This window comes from Natrix helvetica, assembly GCF_964273705.1.
Source record: "Natrix helvetica genome assembly, chromosome: Z".
In the NCBI taxonomy this organism is placed as follows: Eukaryota; Metazoa; Chordata; class Lepidosauria; order Squamata; family Natricidae; genus Natrix; species Natrix helvetica.
Window position 1 is genome coordinate 85,216,215 of NC_138554.1, and position 25,921 is coordinate 85,242,135.

The 25,921-nt window shown below is 38.2% G+C and overlaps 1 protein-coding gene and 1 long non-coding RNA gene across 3 annotated transcripts in view; both read left to right on the forward strand.

The window, feature by feature from the left end:
• Positions 1–25,921, forward strand: part of LOC309401924 — a 140,015-nt gene that overhangs the window by 68,540 nt on the left and 45,554 nt on the right. The window lies entirely within an intron of this gene.
• NPHP3 (nephrocystin 3) overlaps positions 1–25,921 on the forward strand; it is a 76,939-nt gene that overhangs the window by 7,826 nt on the left and 43,192 nt on the right. For both annotated transcript variants that reach the window (XM_081971288.1, XM_081971289.1), the window contains exons 6-13: positions 5,484–5,641; positions 11,648–11,795; positions 14,346–14,420; positions 15,238–15,417; positions 16,630–16,733; positions 17,780–17,894; positions 19,267–19,410; positions 19,945–20,042. In XM_081971288.1, coding sequence (XP_081827414.1) covers positions 5,484–5,641; positions 11,648–11,795; positions 14,346–14,420; positions 15,238–15,417; positions 16,630–16,733; positions 17,780–17,894; positions 19,267–19,410; positions 19,945–20,042 — 1,022 coding nt within the window. The remainder of the gene's footprint in view (positions 1–5,483; positions 5,642–11,647; positions 11,796–14,345; positions 14,421–15,237; positions 15,418–16,629; positions 16,734–17,779; positions 17,895–19,266; positions 19,411–19,944; positions 20,043–25,921) is intronic.

Genomic DNA, 25,921 nt, shown 5'->3' on the forward strand with positions numbered 1-25,921 from the left:
CACTCGCCATCTCCAGGCTGGTGTTTTCGGCTTCGTGTTTGTGTGAGTAAAAAACACGAAGCCGAAAACACCAGACAAGATGGCGAGTGAGACCTTGCCGAACATTTCCAAGACAATCTCAATCTTACATGGGAAAAGACCCGAATACAACAAGACCAGCATGTATGTATGTATGTATGTATGTATGTATGTATGTATATGTATATTTGTATATATGTGTGTGTGTGTGTGTGTGTGTGTGTGTGTATACATGTATTTGTGTTACAACCCCTGGTATGCCCAAATATGGGAGGGAGCTCACTACTCCCTCTTTCTGTCATTCGGCTCATCACAGAAAACCATCCAGACAGAAACCCATATTTTTATTTTTAATGTTGCCTTTTTATATTTGTGTTGTATTTGTGCTGATAAATAAATAAAGGGAGACTAGTATGGATCCTAATATGCAATAAAGCCCTGGTTCGAATCCCAGTAAGCCCTGGTTCGAATCCCAGTAAGCTGGGATTCCCATGGCTAGCTGATGAGAGCTAAATAGCTTGAAATGGATCCATACTAGTCTCCCTTTATTTATTTATCAGCACGAACACAACACAAATATAAAAATTCAACATTAAAAATAAAAATATGGGTTTCTGTCTGGATGGTTTTCTGTGATGAGCCGAATGACAGAAAGAGGGAGTAGTGAGCTCCCTCCCATATTTGGGCATACCAGGGATTGTAACACAAATACATACCTATTTCCCTGGCTTAGCTGATAAAGGAGAAGAGCCTGTGGCTTAGTGGCAATTACATCGGCCTAATATGCAATACAGCCCTGGTTTGAATCTCAGTAAGGGTATGGCTAGCTGATGAGAGCTAAATAGCTTGAAATGGATCCATACTAGTCTCCCTTTATTTATTTATCAGCACAAACACAACATATATATACATATACATACATACATACATACATACATACATACATACATACATACATACAGTGGGGCAAAAAAGTATTTAGTCAACTACTAATTGTGCAAGTTCTCCCACTTAAAAAGATGAGAGAGGCCTGTAATTGGCATCATAGGTAGACCTCAACTATATCAGACAAAATATATAAAAAAAGACCAAACAATCACATTGGCTGATTTGGAAATAATTTATTTGTAAATTATGGTGGAAAATAAGTATTTGGTCACCTACAAACAAGCAAGATTGCTGGCTCTCACAGACCTGTACCTTCTTCTTTAGGAGGCTCCTCTGTCCTGCACTCATTACCTGTATCAATGGCAACTGTTTGAACTTGTTATCAGTATAAAAGACACCTGTCCACAACCTCAAACAGTCACACTCCAAACTCCACTATGGTGAAGACCAAAGAGTTGTCAAAGGACACCAGAAACAAAATTGTAGACCTGCACCAGGCTGGGAAGACTGAATCTGCAATAGGCAAGCAGCTTGGTGTGAACAAATCAACTGTGGGAGCAATAATTAGAAAATGGAAGACATACAAGACCACTGATAATCTCCCTCGATCTGGGGCTCCACGCAAGATCTCACCCCGTGGGGTCAAAATGATCCCAAGAACGGTGAGCAAAAATCCCAGGATCACCTAGTGAATGACCTGCAGAGAGCTGGGACCAATGTAACAAAGGCTACCATCAGTAACACACTACGCCGCCAGGGACTCAGATCCTGCAGTGCCAGACGTGTCCCCCTGCTTAAGCCAGTCTATGTCCAGGCCCATCTGAAGTTTGCTAGAGAGCATTTGGATGATCCAGAAGAGGATTGGGAGAATGTCATATGATCAGATGAAACTAAAATAGAACTGTTTGGTAGAAACACAGCTCGTCGTGTTTGGAGGAGAGAGAATGCTGAGTTGCATCCAAAGAACACCATACCTACTGTGAAGCATGGGAGTGGCAACATCATGCTTTGGGGCTGTTTCTCTGCAAAGGGACCAGGACGACTGATCCGTGTACAGGACAGAATGAATGGGGCCATGTATCATGAGATTTTGAGTGCAAACCTCCTTCCATCAGCAAGGGCATTGAAGATGAAACTTGGCTGGGTCTTTCAACATGACAATGATTCCAAACATACCGCCCGGGCAACGAAGGAGTGGCTTCGTAAGAAGCATTTCAAGGTCCTGGAGTGGCCTAGCCAGTCTCCAGATCTCAACCCCATAGAAAACCTTTGGAGGGAGTTGAAAGTCCGTGTTGCCCAGCGACAGCCCCAAAACATCACTGCTCTAGAGGAGATCTGCATGGAGGAAGGGGCCAACATACCAGCAACAGTGTGTGCCAACCTTGTGAAGACTTACAGAAAACGTTTGACCTCTGTCATTGCCAACAAAGGATATATAACGAAATATTGAGATGAACTTTTGATATTGACCAAATACTTATTTTCCACCATAATTTACAAATAAATTATTTCCAAATCAGCCAATGTGATAGTTTGGGGTTTTTTTTACATTTTGTCTCTCATGGTTGAGGTCTACCTATGATGCCAATTACAGGCCTCTCTCATCTTTTTAAGTGGGAGAACTTGCACAATTGGTCGCTGACTAAATACTTTTTTGCCCCACTGTACATACATACATATATATATGGTCTACAGTATTAATTGTCCTGTCAGGGTTGTTAATTACTCATAGATCCCTTAAGGATAGGTGCTTCCTTTATTCTTCTATCTCCAGTAATCAAATTTATAATCCACATAGGTTTGTCCATGCTGCTATTGTTATATTCCTTTTGCAAATTCTTTTAAGAATTAAAATATATAGTCCACCAAGGCCTCAAAACCCATCACATCACTGAGCTTTCCTTTCAGAGCAGTACCTAGATGAAAACACCATTTGCAAGTTCACAAAGAATACTTTCCCTTCTTCTTTCTACTTTCCCACAACTCAAGGTACTCGATGTCCTCACCAATTTTCTCTGGATATCTCAAAAGTCTTTATGGAGTATTTATGAGTCTTTATAAATCTAACCACAGTCATTTGCTCTTCTTGCAATCTCTTCTGGACAGTAGATGGCACCCTTACTTTCTTTTAAATGCTCAGAAAATTTCCCCTTGAGCATCCAAATCCGATGTCAATCCAAAAAGTACTAATCAGTCCAGTACATACTGATAAGTCCAATAAGTATTAATGCATACAGGTGAAATTCAAAAAATTAGAATATCGTGCAAAAGTTCATTTATTTCAGTAATGCAACTTAAAAGATGAAACTAATATATGAGATAGACTCATTATATGCAAAGCAAGATAGTTCAAGCCGTGATTCTACAATCTCAGAAAATTAGAATATTGTGAAAAGGTGCAATATTTTAGGCTCAAAGTATCCCACTCTAATCAGCTAATTAAGCCATAACACCTGCAAAGGGATCCTGAGCCTTTAAATGGTCTCTCAGTCTGGTTCAATAGGAATCACAATCATGGGAAAGACTGCTGACCTGACAGTTGTGCAGAAACCCATCATTGACACCGTCCATAAGGAGGGAAAGCCTCAAAAGGTAATTGCAAAAAAAGTTGGATGTTCCCAAAGTGCTGTATCAAAGCACCTTAATAGAAAGTTATGTGGAAGGGAAAAGTCTGGAAGAAAAAGGTGCACAAGCAGCAGGGATGACCGCAGCCTGGAGAGGATTGTCAGGAAAAGGCCATTCAAAAGTGTTGGGGACTTTCACAAGGAGTGGACTGAGGCTGGAGTCAGTGCATCAAGAGCCACCACAAACAGACGGATCCTGGACATGGGCTTCAAATGTCGTATTCCTCTTGTCAATCTGCTCCTGAACAACAAACAACGTCAGAAGCGTCTTATCTGGGCTAAAGAAAAACAGACCTGGTTTGTTGCTCAGTGGTCCAAAGTCCTCTTTTCTGATGAGATCAACTTTTGCATCTCATTTGGAAACCAAGGACCCAGAGTATGGAGGAAGAATGGAGAGGCACACACTGCAAGATGCTTGAAGTCCAGTGTGATTTGGGGAACCATGTCATCTGCTGGTGTTGGCCCACTGTGCTTCATTATGTCCAGGGTCACCGCAGCCATCTACCAAGAGATCTACCATGCTTCCTTCCGCAGACGAGCTTTATGGGGATGCTGATTTTATTTTCCAGCAGGACTTGGCACTTGCCCACACTGCCAAAAGCACCAAAACCTGGTTCAATGACTGTGGGATTACTATGCTTGATTGGCCAGCAAACTCGCCTGACCTGAACCCCATAGAGAATCTACAGGACATTGCCAAGAGAAAGATGAGAGACATGAGACCGAACAATGCAGAAGAGTTGAAGGCCGCTATTGAAGCATCCTGGTCTTCCATAATACCTTAGCAGTGCCACAGGCTGATAGCTTCCATGCCATGCCGCATTGAGGCAGTAATTGCTGCAAACGAGGCCCAAACCAAGTACTGAGTACATATGCATGCTTATACTTTGCAGAAATCTGATATTGTTCTATGTATAATCCTTGTTTTATTGATTGCATGTAATATTCTAATTTTCTGAGATTTTGGATTTGGGGTTTTCATGAGCTGTAAGCCATAATCATCACAATTTTGACAAATCATGGCTTGAACTATCTTGCTTTGCATGAGTCTATCTCATATATTAGTTTCACCTTTTAAGTTGCATTACTGAAATAAATGAACTTTTGCACGATATTCTAATTTTTCGAGTTTCACTTGTAAATTCCTACTAATCTTCCAATATTTAAAGTTTTTTCAAGGTAGTTGGTTCAGGCTTTCCTTTAACTCAAACTTAGTTCTTTTTTGATCGTTTCTCCCATTCTTTTCTGGATCTGTCAATAGCTCTAAAAGCTTAATTGTTGATATTTTCAGGAAACAGAATCCTGCTCCACCTTTTTTTTTGAGACCCACTTTTCACAAAATTTTAATTGCTCAAGAGATATTGGATTTTTCTTCTAAAGTATCTGCTTAGGTCTATTATGGTGTGTTTTTAATGTAATGAAAATGTGGCTGTTTGTTCTTAGTATTTGGCCTGAAATTGTTGTTTTCATTGTGTTTTGGTAGTAATGCTTATTTTTCTGGTTATAATAAGTATGTTTTATTTTGTAATTTGAATTTTGCTTTTGAATTTAGAGAAGTTTTGATTTTCTTCTATAAACTAATTTGAAGGATCTGCTATGGAAAAGGCATTTGGGGATTACAAATCATTATCAACTGCTGCTACTAAATTGCAAGGTTTCAGTGTAAGCAGAATGAAAAAATTAGGGACTTTTACTAGATCCAGAGGAATTGTTAGGTTTAATTATGGTATTACTACTTTGGGAATAATTTGCGATCAAAAGTAAGTATAATTTTTAGCTATAGTTTATATTAACCCCAGTTCATTATATAAATGTATGTAATTTATTTAGCTTTGATTTATAATGATGTGCAAATCCAGTTTTCTATATGTAAACTATGCAGATTTGCTTTATAGTTTATAGCTTAGCTTTATATGGGAAGCAGTTTGTGTTTTATTTCTTCTTAAATTTCAGAAATACTCTCCAAAACTTCAGAAATATTGTGAGACGATGGAGTATTTTTTTCAAGTTGTCTATTTTCCAGAAAATGAGAGTTGTCTACATGCTGTAAGAAAATGGGAAATTGAGAAAAGTTCTCTAACAATTTTGTTTTTACATTTAAATCTGCCAAGGTGAGTTAATGGAGCTAGTACAAAGATTAAACAGAAAGAGTAATTTTGAATGGTTTTTTGGGAAGAAAAGTACAGGAATATTTTAAAGGAAGGTATCCAGGTAAAAGAGAACATTATTGAATTACATTTCAAAGTACATATGTGTCAGGGGAAAAACACCCTGTAGAAAATGAGGTCTATGGACCGAGGCTGATTCCCTTCCGCATATCTTTTGAGATATTAAGAAAAGAAATAAGTCTTTAACAAGTATATTCTAATTAATAAACAAACTTTAATACGAAAATAATAAAAGTAAATGAAACAGAAAATAACTAATTGGTTACATTTTGATAATGAAAGCTCCGGTTGCCAAGTTGGCAGCCGAACAAAGAAGAAAGGAATTTTGGAATGTGTAACGCATGCGCAATAAATCACTTTCAGATAACATTTTGTTAAAAAGTTTGCTAGGCCTGAACTGAATGAATTGACATCATGACAATATGGAACATAGTTTTAAATATACATAAATCATTTATATTTTCTGATAAAAGTCATTGCAGTTTTTCGGAATATCAAGATCTATAGTAAAGAAAACATGAAATGAAAACACTTTTATTCTATAAATTTTAATAATTTCAAAGTGCATTTAGTTGCTTGACTTTATATATAGAAAGGACACCAAATGTAGTTTATAATAAGTGGTTTTAAAATAACTTTATCTTAAAAGATTATTGAATGAAAACAAAATAATGAATAATACAGAAGAGATGCTTCCCCCCAATCAAGCAAAGTTGTTCATATAAGAAATGAACATTTTGTTGACTTCAGAATAGATTTGCTTGGAACATATTCTCTTATTTCCTAAAATGAGCAAAAAGATTAGACAGGTTCAGTCTTAGCCATGCACTCAAAACAGCAGGCAAACCCTGTCAAAATAAGTTTCTGCTATAACGTCCCTTTCCATACAAGGAATCTGTATTCCATTTCATTTGTATTTGGCAACTGAGCTGATAAATGTTTAGCTTACCTGCAGTATATCTGCTACTGCAACCTACTACTCCCCCTTGTTTTTGTTTGCAATGATGCAGTTTTGCAGCTGCATGGCAGGAACTTTCATGTCTTCTCCTGGTTCCTGAACTTTAGTTTTCACAGACCTCTACTCAGAAAAGTTTGGGCAACCATTTGTTTGAAATGGTATAGGACCATGGTGGTGAACCTATGGCACATATGCCAGATGTGGTACGCAGAGCCCTCTCTGTGGGCACACATGCAGTCTCCCCAACCCACTTCCAATCGCATTTCTCCATCGTGTTTCACTTGAACAATTCCAACTTCTCACTAAAGAAAAAGATCTCGCAAAATTGGAATTGATTGAGTGAACTTTTTCACTTGTGCATGTCACAATGGAGGAGGCGGGATCCCGTCCTCCTCCAGAAGGCCATAATGATGCGGAGGCACAATGTGACTCTGTGTCGTCTCATGTCGTCTCATCTCGGCAAATAAAAGCAATTTCTTTTTCTGCAGAGCTGTCTGTGTTGGGATGCCCCGTCTCTCCGCCAGCTAGCTGAGCTTAAGCGAGCTGCTCCTGGGCTCATTGGCCTTCAGACAACAGATTCCCACAACCCAGCACCAATTCAGGGTTTCCTTCTACCACCACCCCCGGGGGGGGAGAGAAACAGAGGGAGGCAGAGAGAGATAGAGAGGAAAGGAGGGAAAGAGAAAGAGAGAAAGAGGGGGGGTAGAGAGAAAGAAAGTGGGGGAAAGAGAGAGAGACAGAGAGAAAGAGAAAGAGAGGGAAAAAGAGGGAGGGAAAGAGAAATGATATTACAAAAGTTTTTCTTTTTTTATTGCTGCTAAACGTAATATTTCAAAAGCAAAAAATAAAATGAAGTGGCATAAAAGGAGCATATCACAGGTTTCTTAGAACAATTAGCTGAACTCTGCCTTGTTTATCATTATTTTAGGTAGTAAAACCTCATTATTCAGGTTAAATTGCAGTGTTCACACTTTGCAGTAAGTAAGTGGGCTTTGGGTTGCAGTTTGGGCACTGGGTCCCTAAAAGATTCATCACTGGTATTGGATTTCCAGCCTGAGCAGGGGTTGGACTAGAAGATCTGCAAGATCTATTCCAACTCTGTTATTCTGTTATTCATACATTCTAAAGGAGAAAAGTAGCTTAATGAATTAATCACTTCATTTAGAAATATTTGGCACAGAACCAAAGCAGTGCTTGCTATCTTGTTAATTCTGCATTGTCCATTTGCAGATGCAACTATACCTGTAGGGATTCTGTTCTTTTTGGTACAGAACCAGTTGACTTCAAAGTGCCAGATACCTGTTTTGATTTAGTTTTGCCTTGTAGATTGGAACGAGAATTTGGGTTTGGTTTCTGTCTCTTATAAAAGAAGTGAGAGAGTTTTGATGTTCCATTACAGACATTCTATCTTTATTCTCCCCCTCACAGTCAATCTTCAGCATCTTGTTAAGGTATTTATAGGCATTATTTATATTGCATCTCTTTTTCATTCCAGCCACTGCAACAAGAAAAAAAATGCAGAATTGTTAGCATGCTGCCTTATCACAATCAGTGGTAGCAAGCTGTTAAATTCAACAGAGAAATTATGACTTGGCAACCTAATAGCAACATTATTATACGATTGAATCGCAGCGGCCAGTTGTTTCGCAGGATTTGGCATTGATTACAAGTTGGGCCCCACCCAGGGGCCTAGGACGTCGTAACATATTTTTATAATATACGTGCAGATCCAAGCAGTGCAGCCCTGATTTTGTCAAGTTTTAACTGTTTTAAATGTAATTCCAGTGCTTTTGGAATAGCACCCAGTGTGCCGATTACCACTGGAATTACCACTGCTGGTTTGTGCCATAATTGTTGAATTTCAATTTTTAAGTCCTGGTATTTCACGATTTTTTCATGTTCCTTCTCGTTGACCCTGCTATCACCTAGTATTGCGATATCTACGATTGTAATCTTATTTTTCTCAACCAGTGTGATGTCTGGTGTGTTATGCGCTAGTATTTTGTCCGTTTGTATACGAAAATCCCATAGGATCTTGACCATCTGATTTTCGGTGACTTTTTCAGGCTTATGTTCCCACAATTTGTTGTTGTTTTAATATTATAATTTTTGCACAAATTCCAGTAGATCATTTGTGCTATTGAATTGTGCCGCAATTTATAATCAATCTGCGCGATTTTTTTACAGCAGCTGTGTATGTGGTCAACAGTTTCATCAACTTCTTTGCAGAGTCTGCATTTGGCATCATCAGAGGATTTTTGTTCGGATAGCTTGTTCTTGCGCAGCCAGGATTAGTGACTCTGTTTCTTTCTTTAATATACCTGTTGTTAACCATAACCAAGTTTTTTCACTGTCCACTTTATCTTTTATTTTTTCCAGAAATTGATCATGCAATGCTTTGTTCTGCCAACTCTCCAGTCTTGATTTTATCACATTTTTTCTGTATTCTTGTTTCGTCTGTTGGGCCTTCAGTAGATTTTTGTTCTTTACTTCGATTAATAGATGTTCTTGACTTTCTTTTAAATAATCAGCCAGTGCATGTTTTTCTTCTTCAACTATTTGCTTCACTTGTAATAATCTCTGCCACCTGGTTTTCGGGGCAGGTATAGTCTATCAGTGTCACCGCATGGATGTAAACTGTAGTGCATTGCCATTAGTTTCCTGGTTTTTCGGGCCAAAATGTCCAAATCAGCTTGTGTCCAGTTAACTGTACCAGCTGTATATCTTATAACTGGTATTGCCCAGGTATTTATGGCCTTGATTGTATTTCCACCATTTAATTTAGATTTCAAAATTTTCCTAACTCTGTTGGTGTACTCTCTCCTGACAATAGTTTTTACTTCTCCATGTTTGATGTTATCCAACTGCAGAATGCCTAAGTATTTGTAGGCTTCATTTTCGTTGCATTTAATTAGTTGGCCATCGGGCATTTCAATTCCCTCACATGCAGTGATTTTGCTCCTTTTTATGGATACAGTGGCGCATTTTTCTATGCCAAACTGCATTGAAATACTGGTGCTGAATACTCGGATACAGTGGCACATTTTTCTATGCCAAACTGCATTGAAATACTGGTGCTGAATACTCGGACTGTGTTTGTCAGTGATTGGATTTCTATTTCTGACTTTCCATAGAGTTTCAAATCATCCATATATAATAAATGCGAAATTTTTTCAGCTTCTTTGGCTGTTTGGTAGCCTAATTTCATTTTTTTTTAAGATTACTGATAGTGGGATCATCGCGATGATGAAGAGAAGAGGTGAAAGTGAATCACCCTGGAAAATTCCTCGCTTGATATTAACCATTCCGTAGTTCTCATTCCCTACTGCCAACTCAGTTATCCATTGTTTCATTGCCTTTTCAGTGAAGGATGTAATATTTTTACTAATGCCAGTTATTTCTAAGCATTTTATGATCCAACTATGTGGCAATGAGTCGAATGCCTTTTTGTAATCAATCCAGATCATATTCAAGTTCGTTTTTCTTTTCTTACAATTTTCTAATATCATTTTATCAATTAGGAGCTGATCTTTAGTGCCCCTACTCCTTCTTTTGTTGCCTTTTTGCTCTACTGGCAAGATGTTGTTTGTTTCCAAATAATCCATAATGTTATCTGCAATAATGCCTGTGAGTAATTTGAAGGTTGTTGGCAAGCATGTTATTGGTCTGTAGTTTTCAGGTATTGTTCCTTTAGTTGCATCTTTCTGAATCAAGTATGTTTTTCCAGTTGTCAACCATTCATCAATTTGACAATTTTGTAAAATTTCATTCAGTTGCCTGGCCAATGTTGCATGTAAACTGGTCAGATATTTGAGCCAGAAACCATGTAATTGGTCATTTCCAGGTGATGTCCAATTCTTTACTTTTCTTACTTGATTTTTGATCATCTCAGTTGTTATTTCTAATACTTGCATTTGTTTGTTACCAATGCTTTCCTCAAAGTCATGTATCCACTTTGCTTCCTTATTGTAGTCCTTTGCATTTTCCCACAATTCTTTCAAGAATTCAGATGTGGCCTGCTTTTCTGGTTTTTCACTTTTGGTGTCACCATTCACATTATTATTATTATTATTATTATTATTATTATTATTATTATTATTATTATTATTATTATTATTATTAGAATTGTATCACAGCGGCCAGTTGTTTCGCCAGATTTGGCATTAATTACTAGTTGGGCCTCACCCAGGGGCCTAGGACATCGTAACGTATTTTCATAATATGTGATACCTCCTCCATGCCACACTTATATATTTGATTGATTGTACGTCGCCCCGAGTCCCTTTGCGGAGAGGGGGTGACTGATAAGTCGAAATAATAATAATAATAATAATAATAATAATAATAATAATAATAATAATAATAATTGTGCGGATCCAAGCAGTGCGGCCCTTTGCATTTGACTGATGGTGATTTTGTCAATTTTTAGCTGTTTTAAATGTAATTCCAGTGCTTTTGGAATAGCATCCAGTGTGCCGATTACCACTGGAATTACCACTGCTAGTTTGTGCCATAATTGTTGGATTTCGATTTTTAAGTATTTTGGTATTTTGCGATTTTTTCATGTTCCTTCTCGTTGACCCTGCTATCACCTAGTATTGCGATGTCTATGATTGTAACCTTATTTTTCTCAACCAGTGTGGTGTCTGGTGTATTATGCGCCAGTATTTTATCCGATTATTATTATTATTATTATTATTATTATTATTATTATTATTATTATTATTATTATTATTATTATGCAAATGTAGAAATTGCTGTTGAACTTAAAATGATCTGGTTACCCTTTTAGTTTCATTCTTTGCAAAATTATTATTTGTAGTAGTTATTTATAGAGTAGGTCAATTTTTGCTCTTGGTTTTTAAAAATGCATGACATTTGTACTGAAGTTTGACCATTTTGATTGGAGTTTTTAGAAAAATACAATATTGGGGCTAACACTGATTATTGCAGCAAAATATTATAGCACAAAATGCTGATTTCTAATTTAGGCATCTACTAAATGAGTGTGAAGAAGCCTTTTTGAAAAACCCTGAAGGGAAACCTCGGCTCATTTACCACCGACTCGAAGATGGTCAAGTCAGTTCAGATTCTGTGCAGCAATTAATTGAGCAAGTTCGTTTTGTGAATAAAGCAAAGGTAACGAGGCAAACCATTTACAAAAGTGGAGCATTTACTGTGATTGCTTTCTTTTTGTTTATGTAATAGATGGTATTAAATGGTTTACAGATTATTTATTTATTTATTGTGTCATAAATGGTAAACTACAAAACAGAAGCATACATTCAGCACTAGCAACAACATAAAAGAAAAAATGGTGTATAAAAAAAGAGAAAAAGGTGATTAAAATACCAAATAAATTTAACATATAGAATTTTTTTCTGGGTGGCAAAAAAACCGCAATAAATTCTCCCCTTTTACATGCTCCCTCCCATACTCCCTCCCATATTTGGGCATTCCAGGTGCTTTGACATAACACTTAATCATTTCCTTGGCTCAGCTGATACGGGAGGAGAGCTTGTGGCTTAGAGGCTAACACAACTGCCTAACATGTAAAAACAGCCCAGGTTCGAATCCCAGTAAGGGTATGGCTAGCTGATGAGAGCTAAATAGCTTAAAATAGATCTATACTAATCTCCCTTTATTTATTTATCAGCACAAATGCAACACACACACACACACACACACACACACACATAAGTAGAGAGAGAGAAAGACCGTGTTTCACTGAAAATAAGACAGGGTCTTGTTTTCTTTTGACCCCCAAAATACGACCTTGGCCTTATTGGGGTGGGTGGGTTATTTTTTGGCAGGTGGGGTAGGCAAGAAGCAAGACAAGCCTCTTACCTTTCCAGCTCCGTTGCATTCCTCGCCATTGTGTCCAGGGAAACACGTAAAAAAAACCTTCTCGCAAGTTGAATCAAACTTCTCACACTCGCAAGAGTTTTTACAGGTGCTTTTTACAAGATGCTTCCCTAGACACAATGGTAAGGAACGTGATGGACCTGCCAGCACTGTCTTCCTAGACATTGACAGCTCTGTTGAGTCTCTTGGCCAATCTGTGCAGGAAAACACTTAAAGCAAGTGTAAAGCAAAACTTCTCGCGAGTGCGAGCAATTAACTTCTCAAACTTTTTCTTTACCGTGCAAGGTGTTTTCCTGCCCAGACTGTGAGAGAGACACGACAGAGCTGCCAGTCTCTGGTAAGATATATATCTCATGCCCAACACTTCCCATCCCACCCCAATGGCACCCACCCCAATGGCAACAGCATCCTGGTTGCTTCCCTTCCCTGCCATCTTTTTATTGAGAGGGGTGGCAGGTGGGGCAGGGGAGAAGCGAGGCGCACGTCCTAGCAGTATGTGAGACTTGCAGCTCCGTCACATGTCTCGCCGTTTTGTCCAGGGAAGGACCTTGTAAAAAAAACCTTGCCAGTTCAAGAAGCTTGATTGAACTCATGAGGAATTTTTTACAAGGTGCTTCCCTAAACAAAACATTGAGGAAGACCTGCCACCCCTCTCGCTAAAGAGATGGTGGGGAAGAGAAGCAGTCTAGGTGCTGTTGCCTTTAGGGCAGGGTGGGAGGTGCTCTATTTGCGTGGCAAAGAATGGGGCACAAGGCGTATTGCTGGCTTGCTGCTCTTTTTGCAGCGGGCCCTCTTTTTGCCCGGCCATCAGCCTTACCGGTAGGTATAGTAAGGGTATGTGGGGCATGAACCTACCTTTCTCCCCCTCCAGCCTTGCCTTCTCAACTCGGTTGTTTGCGCGTAAATCAACCAGTGGAAATGGCGGGGACTGATTGTGTTTAAGAAGTTGTGGGAGCTTATTTTGGGGGTGGTGGTGGTTATTTTAGCATATGCATACATACATTCATATATATATATTCATGAACATACATAGAAGAAAGAAATAAAAGCTTTAGTTAAGCTAAACATTACACTAATCTTTACATCCCTTTGTTAACCATCTGTTATTGTATTTAGTGTGGACAAAGTCTACAAACAGTTTCCAGGCTCTTACAAGTCTGTCTAGTCCATTATCTCAAATCAAAGCAGTTAATTTCAACATTTTTGATAGCCTGGATTAAGACTACATTTCCAGCACTTACTAGAAATCCCTTTATACATTTTTGCTAGTCTACCTGGGGTCAAATACCAATGTTACATCATTTTATTTTAAAAAAATCAAGCTATAATTTAATATAATTTTTAATCCAGATTACCCTTTTTATTCCTACTGAATGTAAAATGCTGCCTCTAGAAAGCTAAAGATATAGTTTGTAACTGAATGTCCATCATTATAGCGTATCACACTCTAACAGAGGATATTTATTAGGGGAAATATAGTGGCACAATTATCTAATAAGCAGGTACGTACTAATCAAAATGTGTTTAGATGTATGCTTTTTAAAAAGTACATTGATATAGAAAATAAGTATATCTTGAACTTCTTTTTTTTTGCATCTCTATAATTTTTATTTTATTTTATGTCAAAATAATATAGGCTTTACTCAGGCTTTTTATATGGAGTCTGGGTATTTGATATTTGTGTTAAGAATCATGGGAAACTGGCCTTCATTATAAGTATGTAAATTTTGTTGAATATAAAACTAGCCTTATAAATCTTTCTGTTATTAAACCTTGTCAGATGTAAGGTGACCTAATCTTTTAACGATGATTTCTTTTCCTAAGATCATCAACCACATAGGAGGATTAGAGGAAGGTGCATATGAAGTATATAATTATGTGGAAAAGATTATAAAGCAGGTATTACCCTTTGTCTCTTGCCCTGAAGATTATGTGATGGAAAAGCAGCATATAAATGTTCTAATTCTTTTTTAATTGTAGCACATTCGCTTAGATTTCTTGATTCTGTTTTCATAAGTCAGAACATTTAATTATGCCTTTGAATTTTACATCTAAAATACTTTAAATATTCATATAAAGCATGAATAGCATGAAAGTGTTTACAAATTCAATAATGTCAGTATAATTATTCTAAAAAGCATCCTATGCTAAATGCTTATTGACTATTTTCTGCTATCAGATGTTTGACTAGATCACTTTAATATTTATTTTTTAAAAACATGAGTATCTGTCAATATTTTGAAAATACCTTGTTTATCTGCAGGTTTTTCTGAAGATTTTAAAATGTTTATAATCTAATGTTTTAGTTTCTGGGACAGCATAGTTAGTATAGTATTAAAATACAGAATTTTCTGTTCCAGGAATGGGTAAGATGACAGCTAAGGTAATCCTTTGTTAATTTTGTTTTTTGTTACTATTGAATACAATAAGGATACAAAATTACTTGGTTGTATGCATGATACAACAGTTCCACATTGAGCAACATCTTCCCTCTTTTATCTAGTGTACTATATAGTAAACAACATTGACTCATAAAACATTATTTTTTTCTTCAAGGAAGATCCATAGTCATCTTCCATGTGAACAAATTGTGAAGAGTCCTTTTTTTCATGCTGGAGAGGAATCGAGGGCCTGACATATTGTCTTTTTAGAAACTGTCCTTAAAGAAGAATAATGATGTTTTGCTTTCATAAGATTTGCTTCTATTCTCATATAGGATATATTAGTCTGTGAAGTTTCACATATAGAAAAGAAAGATGTGACTGATAATGGTGACTCTTCAATTCCTGAAGAGGAACTGTTTGGAGATGTACTATGGGATGCACATGATGAACAAGAACAAATGGAGGCTTTCCAGCAGGCATCTAATTCAACATGTGAGCTAGGATTTGACAAAGTAAGTTCATATCCTCTGCAGGAAAGAAATGCATAAAATTTGTGGGTTATTTCTTTTTTCATTGTTGAAAATATAGAAAAAAACAGATTTGAGAATAATCTTGGAGGCTTTCAAGTCTTAGATAGTCTGCAGGACAAAGACATTCTTATGAATCACCTACACAAAGCCATCACTATGCTTGCATAATGGTGAGGCTGAGCAGAAAGAACAAACTATTACGTTGTTGCTGTATAGTGTGAAAATACTAATTCAAAAGCAACAAATCACATAGCCTATAGCTGTACCCTATGTGGTCTAAATATTAATTATCTGATTGGATACCAATAGCCTATTTTTATTTTAAAAAACCATATTTTTATAAAAACAAAAGTAACCTTTGAATTATGTAGTTTGAGCCCTGCATAACTATTTTTTCCTTAATATTCCTGGAATGAAAAAAAAAGATAGCTGAAGTGTCAGGAAAGAATAAGAGATTTGCAATTTCACTTTGTAAAATTCAGTTAATTAAGGTCAGGGTATTAGAAAATAAAAGCCTTGTCTCAAAGTACTCTAAAACGTAATTGATTTGGTAACCCACTTATACTAAATTGTACCATCCTTCAGTTTTTCATGCTGTTCAAACCAGTGAGGATTGTAATTGATCAAACATAAATCAGGACTATGATAACGTTCAATAATGGTTATGGTCAGTAAATTCTGTTTTAGCTTTTTTATTTCATTCGTCACATTTAGAAATTTCCCATATCCTCACAGAGGGAATCTGGGTAGTGTACAAATAAATTTTAATTAAAAGACAATAAAAAACATGAAATGGATGTAAAAATGTAAAGGAGAGACAAAGGTAGTTAAAATTTGACATTAAAAGTTAATTAAAAGGTGGGAGGGTAAGTAGGTTCTAACAAGCCTCACATGTGCTTGCTCTTCTCTATGCCCCAAACAAAAATGCAGATATTTTTGAAAAGCCAAGGGGAAGAATGTTTCAAAGGGCAGAGGTAGCACCAGAAAAGTCTCTTTCTAGCTCCTTCCAGTCATGATTCTTTAATTAACAGGATCCTTTATGTGCAAACTAAAGCAATGCCAATATTTTATATGCACATAAATTAATATGTAAAATACTATTTTTTGGATTAACACAGCGTTATAATCAAGTAAATGTAAATATTTGGACCTAACTCAACTATTATTTATTATATTGTGTTGTTTCATTTACAGTATTATGAAAGTCTGAATGATTTTGTGGCAGCCCCTGCACCAATTCCACCCCTCCTTGTAACTGGACAGCCAGGCTCTGGAAAATCTCTCCTTTTATCAAAATGGTATTATATTTTTTTTTAAAAATCTGTATTTCTAGAAAATGTACATTTTAAAAAAATGTTTCCCTCCTTCAACAAATACCAAGCTGTACATGTATGTTCAGATATGCATTCATATGCATACTAGATTTCATTTTTAAATCCTCCTTTAGTAGTCATTTCATTACACAGATATAACATACTAGATCAGTTGACATAGTATTAATGAATCACTATACCTATAATATGTATATTATATACCATGAGCTCTGTCTTAAGATTTTGTCTACCCTCCCCCCTCCATTTGTTCCACAGAGTTCTCTTGCAGAGAGTTAGCTAGTTTCTGCATATTACACATTTGTTACTTTACCACAGACTCCTCCATCTAGGTTTTCATGATCCTCCAACCAGCTAACCTTGTGACCATTCCTGACATTTTACCTTGGTGGGAATATTGTTCAGCAGGGAAAAGAAGAAGAAATGTCCCACCTGTGCAATGACATAATTTAGTTGCATTTCTTTAGTTTCTCACTGTAATCTGTATAAAGTATACCGATACAGATATTTAAATTTTAAAATGTCTATATATATCACCATTTACTTTCTAAGGACTGTTTGTTCATTTATGTTAACTTTATCTAGAATTTATACTGTTATTGATGACACCATTCAGATTTCTAGTCTAAGATCAAATGCCAAAGACTGCAGCACAGTTTAAATCTTTAGAAAAGAATGGCAATTCATTGGCAAAATAATTATATACAGAAGGTATCATATTCAATTCCTAATATCTCAAGACAAGTCTGGAAAAAAACTTTTGAGTTTCTGGAGAGCTCCTGCCAATTATGTTGACACTAAACTAAGTGGGCCAGTCCCTTAATGCAAGGATCAACAGATTTTCTTTTCCACTTTTTTTAAACAATCATTAATATCTAGTTGATAGTTCAATGTTTAAAAAATTAAATATAGCCATATCAAAAAACTTTCCAGTATAACAACATAACCATCTATGTTTTGGTAGAACTGTTTGTAGTATTTGAGTTGAGAACTATATATTTTTTTCTTATTAGGATTCAATTACAGCAGAAGCATTCTCCAAATACACTCATTTTCTATCATTTTGTTGGGAAACCAATGTCGAGCAGTTCGGAGCCTACATTGATTCTTAAACGTCTCACTTTAAAAGTAGGTATATTTTACTGTTCATCAGCATATGGGAACCACAATACTTTTTCATGTAATAAAATGAGAATTCTATTTCACTATATTATGCTTAATTTTCATTTTTATATTTTGATGTTTTCAAAAATATATATAAATATAAAAAAGAATTGAAAAGGGGATAAAATATTTAAGAGAAATTGATAAACTTGGGATTTAATAATGTCATAGAAATGAAATATTTCAGTATAAGATTAGTTGATTATTAATATGAACATATTACAATATTTTATAGTCTAAAAATCAAAATTAAGCTCTAAAATAAGCATTAATATTGAGAATTGTTATTAACACAGTATAAATTACCAAGTGAGATATAATAGTAAATTAAACCATGTTTTGATTTAAACATCTTGTAAAATTAAAATATAGGTTCTGTGACTGCAGAAACTCATATTTTGGGGTACTTACAAATCCATATGTTGTTGGAGTATAATAATTTCAAGGTTAAATTTTATTTTTTTGTCCTTAGTATCAAATTTGCAAAAGCAAAAAAATCTCCCTTTAGTATAAAGTATCAACCATAAGAAATGTATTCTGCTGTCTTTTCTAGCTATCTGGCTAAGGAATAAAACTAGGCCATATTTCCTAAGTTTCTGGCTTTAGGCAAGCATAGTTTATGTTTCCCAATTGGCAGCTGTTCTGCTAATGCATTAGCTTATCTTAGTTTATTTGCTTGTGATACTGAAAAAAATCCTAATTTCTTGTTTTTATAGTTTCTTTGGCTAGAAGGCACTTTAGAATTTCATATTAACCATTCTGTGAGAGTATAACCGTCCCCTTTCAAAGGCCTAAGAATTGTACATTCTAATTTGTACATAATTTGTAATATTTGACCTTTCTTTTACAAGGTCTTAATAATAATAAATAATAATAATTAATAATAATAAGGTTTCAGTACTATTCTATATTATAGTTTCAGAGTAGTATATTTTGCAGATGCATCTATGCTGCAACAAAGTGACATTAAGTTTGTCATTAGGCTGAGGAAAAGGAAAATATAAAACATGCTGAGTGATTTTTATGGTTAGAATCAGTATGCCAAGTAAATTATGGAACGTTTAACGCCAGTTTAGTTTTGTGCTTGGCCTAAAACTATGGGATATCATATAAGCTAAATCTGGAGTTAGAGGTTATTAATTTATTATTAATTTCCTATTCCAGGCTTTGGACAGAAAGATGACAGGGTGAAGTAGCCACATTTTTTTCCCAATCTTTTTCTTAAATAAAAATCACTTCAACCAAATAAAGTCTAAAAAGATCTACTACTTTGTTTCATTTTTAGATAAAATATTATTTAGATGAAGCATTTTTGTTTCTGTTTATTCTTTCACAGCTTATGCAAAATTCCTGGTCAGTTTCACCTACCTTATTGGAACCAGCTAAATTATTAGAAGAATTTCCTCGTTGGCTAGAAAAACTTTCTGCTCGCCAGCAAGGCAACATTATAATAATTATTGATTCAGTTGATCGGATACAGGTATAGCATTCTTTGACTTCTGCTTTTACTGAAAGATGGATTTAGAATTGCTTAGATTATTTTTTACTACTTTAAGATAAAATTTTTTTGCACAATGTACCATAAGCATACAGAGAAAATATATTCACATTTGTAACTCAAACCTGAATAGAATTGGGACTGAATATTGTTCTTTGTTCCTGATTATTGGATTCACATATGCTAAGCTATAATTTATTTTATATATACAATCAAATAGTCCAAGCAATATAATAAACATGTAAACTTTAACTATAATATAAAACATGTTTAATAATCAAAACATTGCCGGCAACATCCTAAGCGAAAACAAAATCATTATAGAGAGGCCAGGAAAAGGTCCTTTGTTCTGGAGATAGTAACTATCATATATGTAACATCAGACACATCGTTTTATGCTTTGTATGTGTGCAGTCCATTTTATGTAGACAGCTGAAAGAAAAAATGTAAAGGATATTTTTCAATGAGAAAAATATTACAGCATTCTGAATTTTAAATTAACCTTATGTCTCTCAGCAAGCTGAAAAGCACATGAAGTGGCTGATTGATCCATTGCCAGTGAATGTAAGAGTTGTGGTATCTGTGAATGTTGAAAGTTGTCCACAAGCTTGGAGGTAAACTTGTTTTGTTATACAATAAACTATGCTATTCAGCTGTGAAAAATCAGACATGTTAGTTTTTATCTCAGTTGCAGACAGGAAGTTACCTACTTTATAAGAGTCAGCTCTATCTGTACAGACCATATGGCAGAATGTTTTCACAATGAATTCATGAAGACAAGTAAGCATTTTTCCAGCGGTTCAGGAGGGCCCAGAAGTGGGTTGTTCAATCCTTATTTGCCCAAGAGACTGAGTCAGAGTTGAAGTCACGCCTCCAACTCCCCCTTGCTTGCTACCAATTCTGACTCAGTCTTGCCCGAGAAGAGGTATTTTTTACTTGCTTGTGAGTTGGTTTTTTTTTTTCCTTTAGTGGTTAGTTTTTATTCCTTTCTTTGGTTTCCTTGGTGTAGTTGGTGCTGTCTCCTTTCTGGGTGGCTAACTTGGCTTCCAAATTGTTTTTCGCCCTTTTTATTGCGATTGTGATGCAAATGGACCGGGTGCCTATTTGAAGGCGTCCCGGGCATCAGAGAGGTGCCGCTAGCTGCTCTGGCGGGTTCCACTGGCTCCGCTGTCATACTGCTTGATTGTGCGTGGAGTGAGGCAGGCCGCTGCGATGCCGCTGGCTCTCAGAGGCTGTACCAGGTGGTGGCGGCGCTACTGGTGCGGGGACACATTGGAAGAGTGTTGGCACTATCCACATGGCAGCGGGCGAGTGCAGAGAGCCGTAGGCGCTATCAGCGCAGGCTGTGGGTGCAGTGGCGCTGCATGGCCGTGCCAGGTGTTCTTGGGGCCGTTTGCTTGCTGGGCCATTTGTCTATTGGGAGCTGACTTTCCACGTGAGTATGGGGCCCTGGGGGTGGCCATTTTGGAAGGGTTCTGGGACAGCGGCCATGTTGGTGAGGTCCTCGTGGTGGTGGTCATCTTGTTGGTGGCAGCGGCCATTTTGTTGGAGGCCACGGGGCGACAGCCATTTTGGGTGACCATTTGAGGAGTCCCGAGGACAGCGGCCATTTTGTTTTATCATTACTGGCCACGAGGCTCATTGTGGTTGCCGGCTGCTGCTGCGTGTACAGTCGCAGTTATTTGGAGGACGTCTGCTGGCCCTTGCTGCTTCAGTGAGCCTCAGCCTCTGTGGGTGCAACTTGTTAGGAGGTACCACAATGTCTGACTCCACCAGTGAGAGCACCTCTGGGATGGCTTCTGCTGGTACTTCTAAGGGCTCCAGGAAGAGGAAGGCTTCCCCAGCTGGCCCTCCTATATTGATGAAACAACCTGCCACCAGGCAGGGTGGCAAAGGGGATGGGAGACCAGAGAGGCCCAGGCATGGGAGTGAAGAGATGGCCTCCTTGCCTACAGTGAGGTCCCCTCCTGCCTTGAGGGCGGCACCGCTATCCCCCTCCCTTTCTCCCCTTTCTCCCCCCAGGATTTCTGGGTCTCCAAGGGCTAGTTCTATTTCACCCCCTCTTTCGGAGATGGAAGATGAGGAAGGTGTTGATCTTCCTTTTGCATGCTTAGAGCCTGTTCCAAGACCAGTCCAGAGACAAAAACTGGCACCAGGACCTGGTCACAGCCATGCTGTTGGTGAATTCGATGATTTGCCTGATAACATAGAATCTCTTATTTATCGAGCCATTGCACATGGCATAGCCCTTCAGGGATGTTCCTCTGACCAGGCGGATGTGGAGCTGATGGAAGCCAGGCGCAGCCGCATGCAGGAGCCAGTTGCTCGTTCGAGTGCGGAGAGAGGTGTCTCCTTCATTGAAGAGTGAGGTTTCGGTCCAGGAGGAAGAGGAGTAGAAGGAGACGGAGCTTTCTGATGACGAAGGTTTGGCTCCCGATGTCCCCACGTTTGTGGGTTTGTTTCCTTGCTGTTCAAGGCCAGAAGTACTGCAACTGTCAAGACAGAGGCTGACAAGGAGAAGGAGTCGGTGGTTGAGGCTTCAACATCGAAGAAGGCCCCGAGGAAGTGGGTTTTTTCTTGTTTGTTTGTTTGTTTTATTGGATTTATATGCCGCCCTTCTCCCAAAGGACTCAGGGCGGCGTACAACATTAAAAAAACATATCACAAAAGTTAAAAGGAAATTAGATAAGTATCCAAAAAAACAAACCCAATTAATATAACAATAACATTTTAAAAATTAGATAAAATTAATAGGCTGGGCCGGCTTGCTGCAAAAGCCAACTTTTTAGGGTACGTCGGAAGGACCGGAGGTCGGGGATTATGCGAAGCTCCGGGGGAAGCTCATTCCAGAGGGAAGCCTGCGGCACAGAAGGAGGAAATTCCTGCACCGAAGATATTTCTGAATGTCATTCAGAAGCAGTGGGCCAAGCCAGGTATCTTCCCCACCCCAGGTGGTAATGACAAGCGCTTCTATAATGTGGTGCCTGATTTCTCTCAAGCTCTGCACAAGATGCTCATGTGGCTGTCTTGGCATCCCCAGCACCCATGGTAGCTAGTGATGTGGCAGACAACTTGACGGCGGAAGATAAGAGGACTGAACTTTGTGTAAGACCTTTCTGGCGGCAACATGGGCGATTAAGGCTGCCTCCTTTGCATCCTTTTTCAACTGTGCCATGCTGATGTGGCTTGAACAGATGCAGGAGTGTGTGCCTGCACATGATGTGAGGTTGCTACAGGACATCAGCAGGGTCATCACTGCGACAGTTTTTGGCTGATGCGACCCGGAACAATGCTAAGTTTGCCTCCAGGGCTCTTTCCTCTTCTGTTTCAGCTAGAAGGATGGTGTGGCTCCGGAATTGGCAGGCAGACGCTAAAGCAAAGAGGAAGCTGGCGGCAGGCCCATATACAGGGAAGAATCTGTTTGGTGAAATCTTGTACCTGATTCTTATTGTGGATAAGAACAAACATAAGGTTTTGCCTGCCACGACTAAGACACAAGAACATAGGTTTACACCTTACACACATAGGATGCCCTATAGGAGTGCTGATACTGATTATCATTACCAGCCTAAAGGATTTCAGCCGTGTCAGGACAGGGGGCAGGATAGGTCTTCATACACGGATAGGTCCTGGTTTCAGCCCCAGAGTAATCAGCCCTTTCGAGGGGGGCGGGGCGGACGCCACTTCCACAGAATAAATGAGTGGGCCTTAGCGGCCCCCATTGGTAGCCAGCTGGCGTTGTTTGGCGGCTGGTGGGAGAGCATTACATCGGCTCTCTGGGTCCTCGCTACTGTTAGATTTGGACTACGGCTGGACTTTTGCAAAACGGGGTATACAGAGGGTTTGGGAGACCTGCAGAGTGCTCCTGGGGGCTGGGCAGGGCAAAATCATTTTTTTTTCTTGTATACCTCTTCAAAATCTTGGTGCTTGGTTATAATCCAGTGTGTTTTATAGTCCGAAAAATACTGTAGATGCCTGAATTGTACCACTTCAGAATGTTTGTTTGTTTTATTGGATTTATATGCCGCCCTTCTCCTAAAGGACTCAGGAATGCAAGTGGGAGATGAGTTTACATGTGAATAAAAGTTCATTTGTATATTATTCTTGACCACAAGAATGAAGCCTTGAGTGCTCTTTATAGAACTATCAATGACTTGCAAACTATCCACCTGGAGGGTTTTTTCATTGTGATAGGGGATTTCAATTATATTAACTTGAAAGCAGCCCTCCCTAGTTTCCATCAATAGGTGGACTTTACCACTAGGGGTAGGAACATCCTGGACTTAGTTTACTCTGTCATCGATAAAGCATTTAAAGCTGCCCTCACCTTCGTTTTGGCTCCTCAGATCGTCTGTGATGCTTATGCCAGCATATAAATCTTCATTGATTAGAGAGAGACCAATTAGAAAACAAGTGAGTGTGGCCAGCAGGAGCTATGGAATCTCTGCAAGATTAATTGAAACATATTTAATTGAAACTTATTTAAAGAGGCTGCAATGAATGGACAATATACTGATGTGAATGAATATGCTTCTACTGTGCCTGTTTATATGCAAAAATATATGAGGATGACAGTGTTCTTAAGACTTTTGTCATACAAGCAAAGAGAAATCGTGGATGTCTCAGAAGTTCCGTGTGATGTTGAAAGTGAGAAACACCACTTTCAAATCAGGTGATGTCGCAGGACTTAGAATAGCAAGAACTGATTTGAGATGTGTTATAAAAACAATAAAGTGGGCCTATAGTCAAAAAGTACAGAATTTCTTTCAAAATCCTATGGATCTGAAACGTATGTGGCAAAGTATTTGGATTATTATGACTATAAGGCAGCTTCCCTGATATGTAAGGGTGACACGGGTTCACTAAACAAGCTAAATATGTTTTTTGGATGGTTTGAGGCCACAAACAATGTTCTAGCAAGGAAGGCTGTTCCCCTCCCTGATGAGCAGGCACTCAGGTTTGATACAACTGCTGTTCACGAGGTCCTGCGGAAAGTCAATACTCGAAAAGCTGTGGAATCTGATAATATCCCTGAGCAAACAGTGTGCTGACCAGCTGGCCACTGTTCTCACAGGCACCTTCAACTTCTTGTTGAATCAGGCCATGTTTCCATCATGTTTTAAGGCTGCCATCATTGTACCCCAAAAAATAATTATTACATGCTTTAATGATTACCATCCAGTTGCACTCACTTCCATTATGATGCAGTGTTTTGAGAGATTGGTAAAGGACTATATGGTTTCTGCCTTTCCCCTACATTGGACTCGTTATAGTTTGCCTTTTGGAAGAACCGCTCTATAGATGATGCTCTTTCCTATGTGCAACATCTTCACTTGGCACCTGGAGGAGAAGAATACTCAAGTGCGAATGCTGTTTATTGGTTTTAGTTTGGCGTTCCAACACAATCATTCCTCAGCATTTGGTGAACAATTGAGCCTATTAAAGTTTTAATACTCCTTTATGTAATTATGGATTTTCTTATTGATAGACCCAAGTTTGTGCGTGTTGGAAGTAAAGTCTCTAACTCTATCTCCTTGAGTACAGGTACAAGCCCACTGGGCTGTGTCTTGAGCCCGCTACTATTTACCTTGATGACCCATGACTGCTGTGCCAAATCTGCTATGCCTCATATGGTGAAGTATGCGGATGAAACGGCAGTGGTGGGTCTTATCCGGGATGACAGTGAAGATGCTTATAGGGAAGAGGTGAAGGCTCTGGTGGACTGGTGCAATAAAAGTAACCTGGTTCTAAATGTAAATAAAACAAAGGAGATCATCATAGATTTTAGAAAGAACCGGCATGGTCATACTCCACTCGCTATCAAGGATGCAGCTGTAGAGGTGCTGAGCAGTATTAAGTATCTGTTGGTGCAGATAACTAACAATATGAACTTATCTCTGAACCCGTCATCCTTAGTGAAGCGTACAAATCAGCATCTGCATTTCCTACATCAGATGAGGGGAGCACATCTTTCTCCTTCTGTCCTGGCCACTTTTTATAAAGGCACAATTGAGAACATCACTGTTTGGTTTGGTGGCTGCAGGTGCTTCAGAGAGAAAGTCCATTCTGAGAGTGGTAAGGACAGCCGAGAAGATTATAGGAACTCGCTTCCTGTTATTTGGGATATTGCTTATAAGTGCTATGTGCTTAGAGCTCAAAGAATTGTTAGAAACCAACACACCCACTTCACGTTCGGTTTCTGTTGCTCCCCTCTGGGAGGAGGTTTTGAAGTATTTCTAGCAGGACTACTAGATTATATAATAGCTTTGTTCCCTATGCCATCCGTCTGGTAAGCTTGCCAGATTTATTTTTCTTGCTATGTTCATATATACGTACATCCTAAGTAGACATTGTTGTTTCTCTGTGTCATATAATATATGTGAGTATATGCATAATGTTGTATTTATTTATGTTTCCCCAAAATTATGACCTACACAAAAGTAAGCCATAGTTTGATTTTTACCCATGCACCCAATGTAAGCCCTACCCCCCC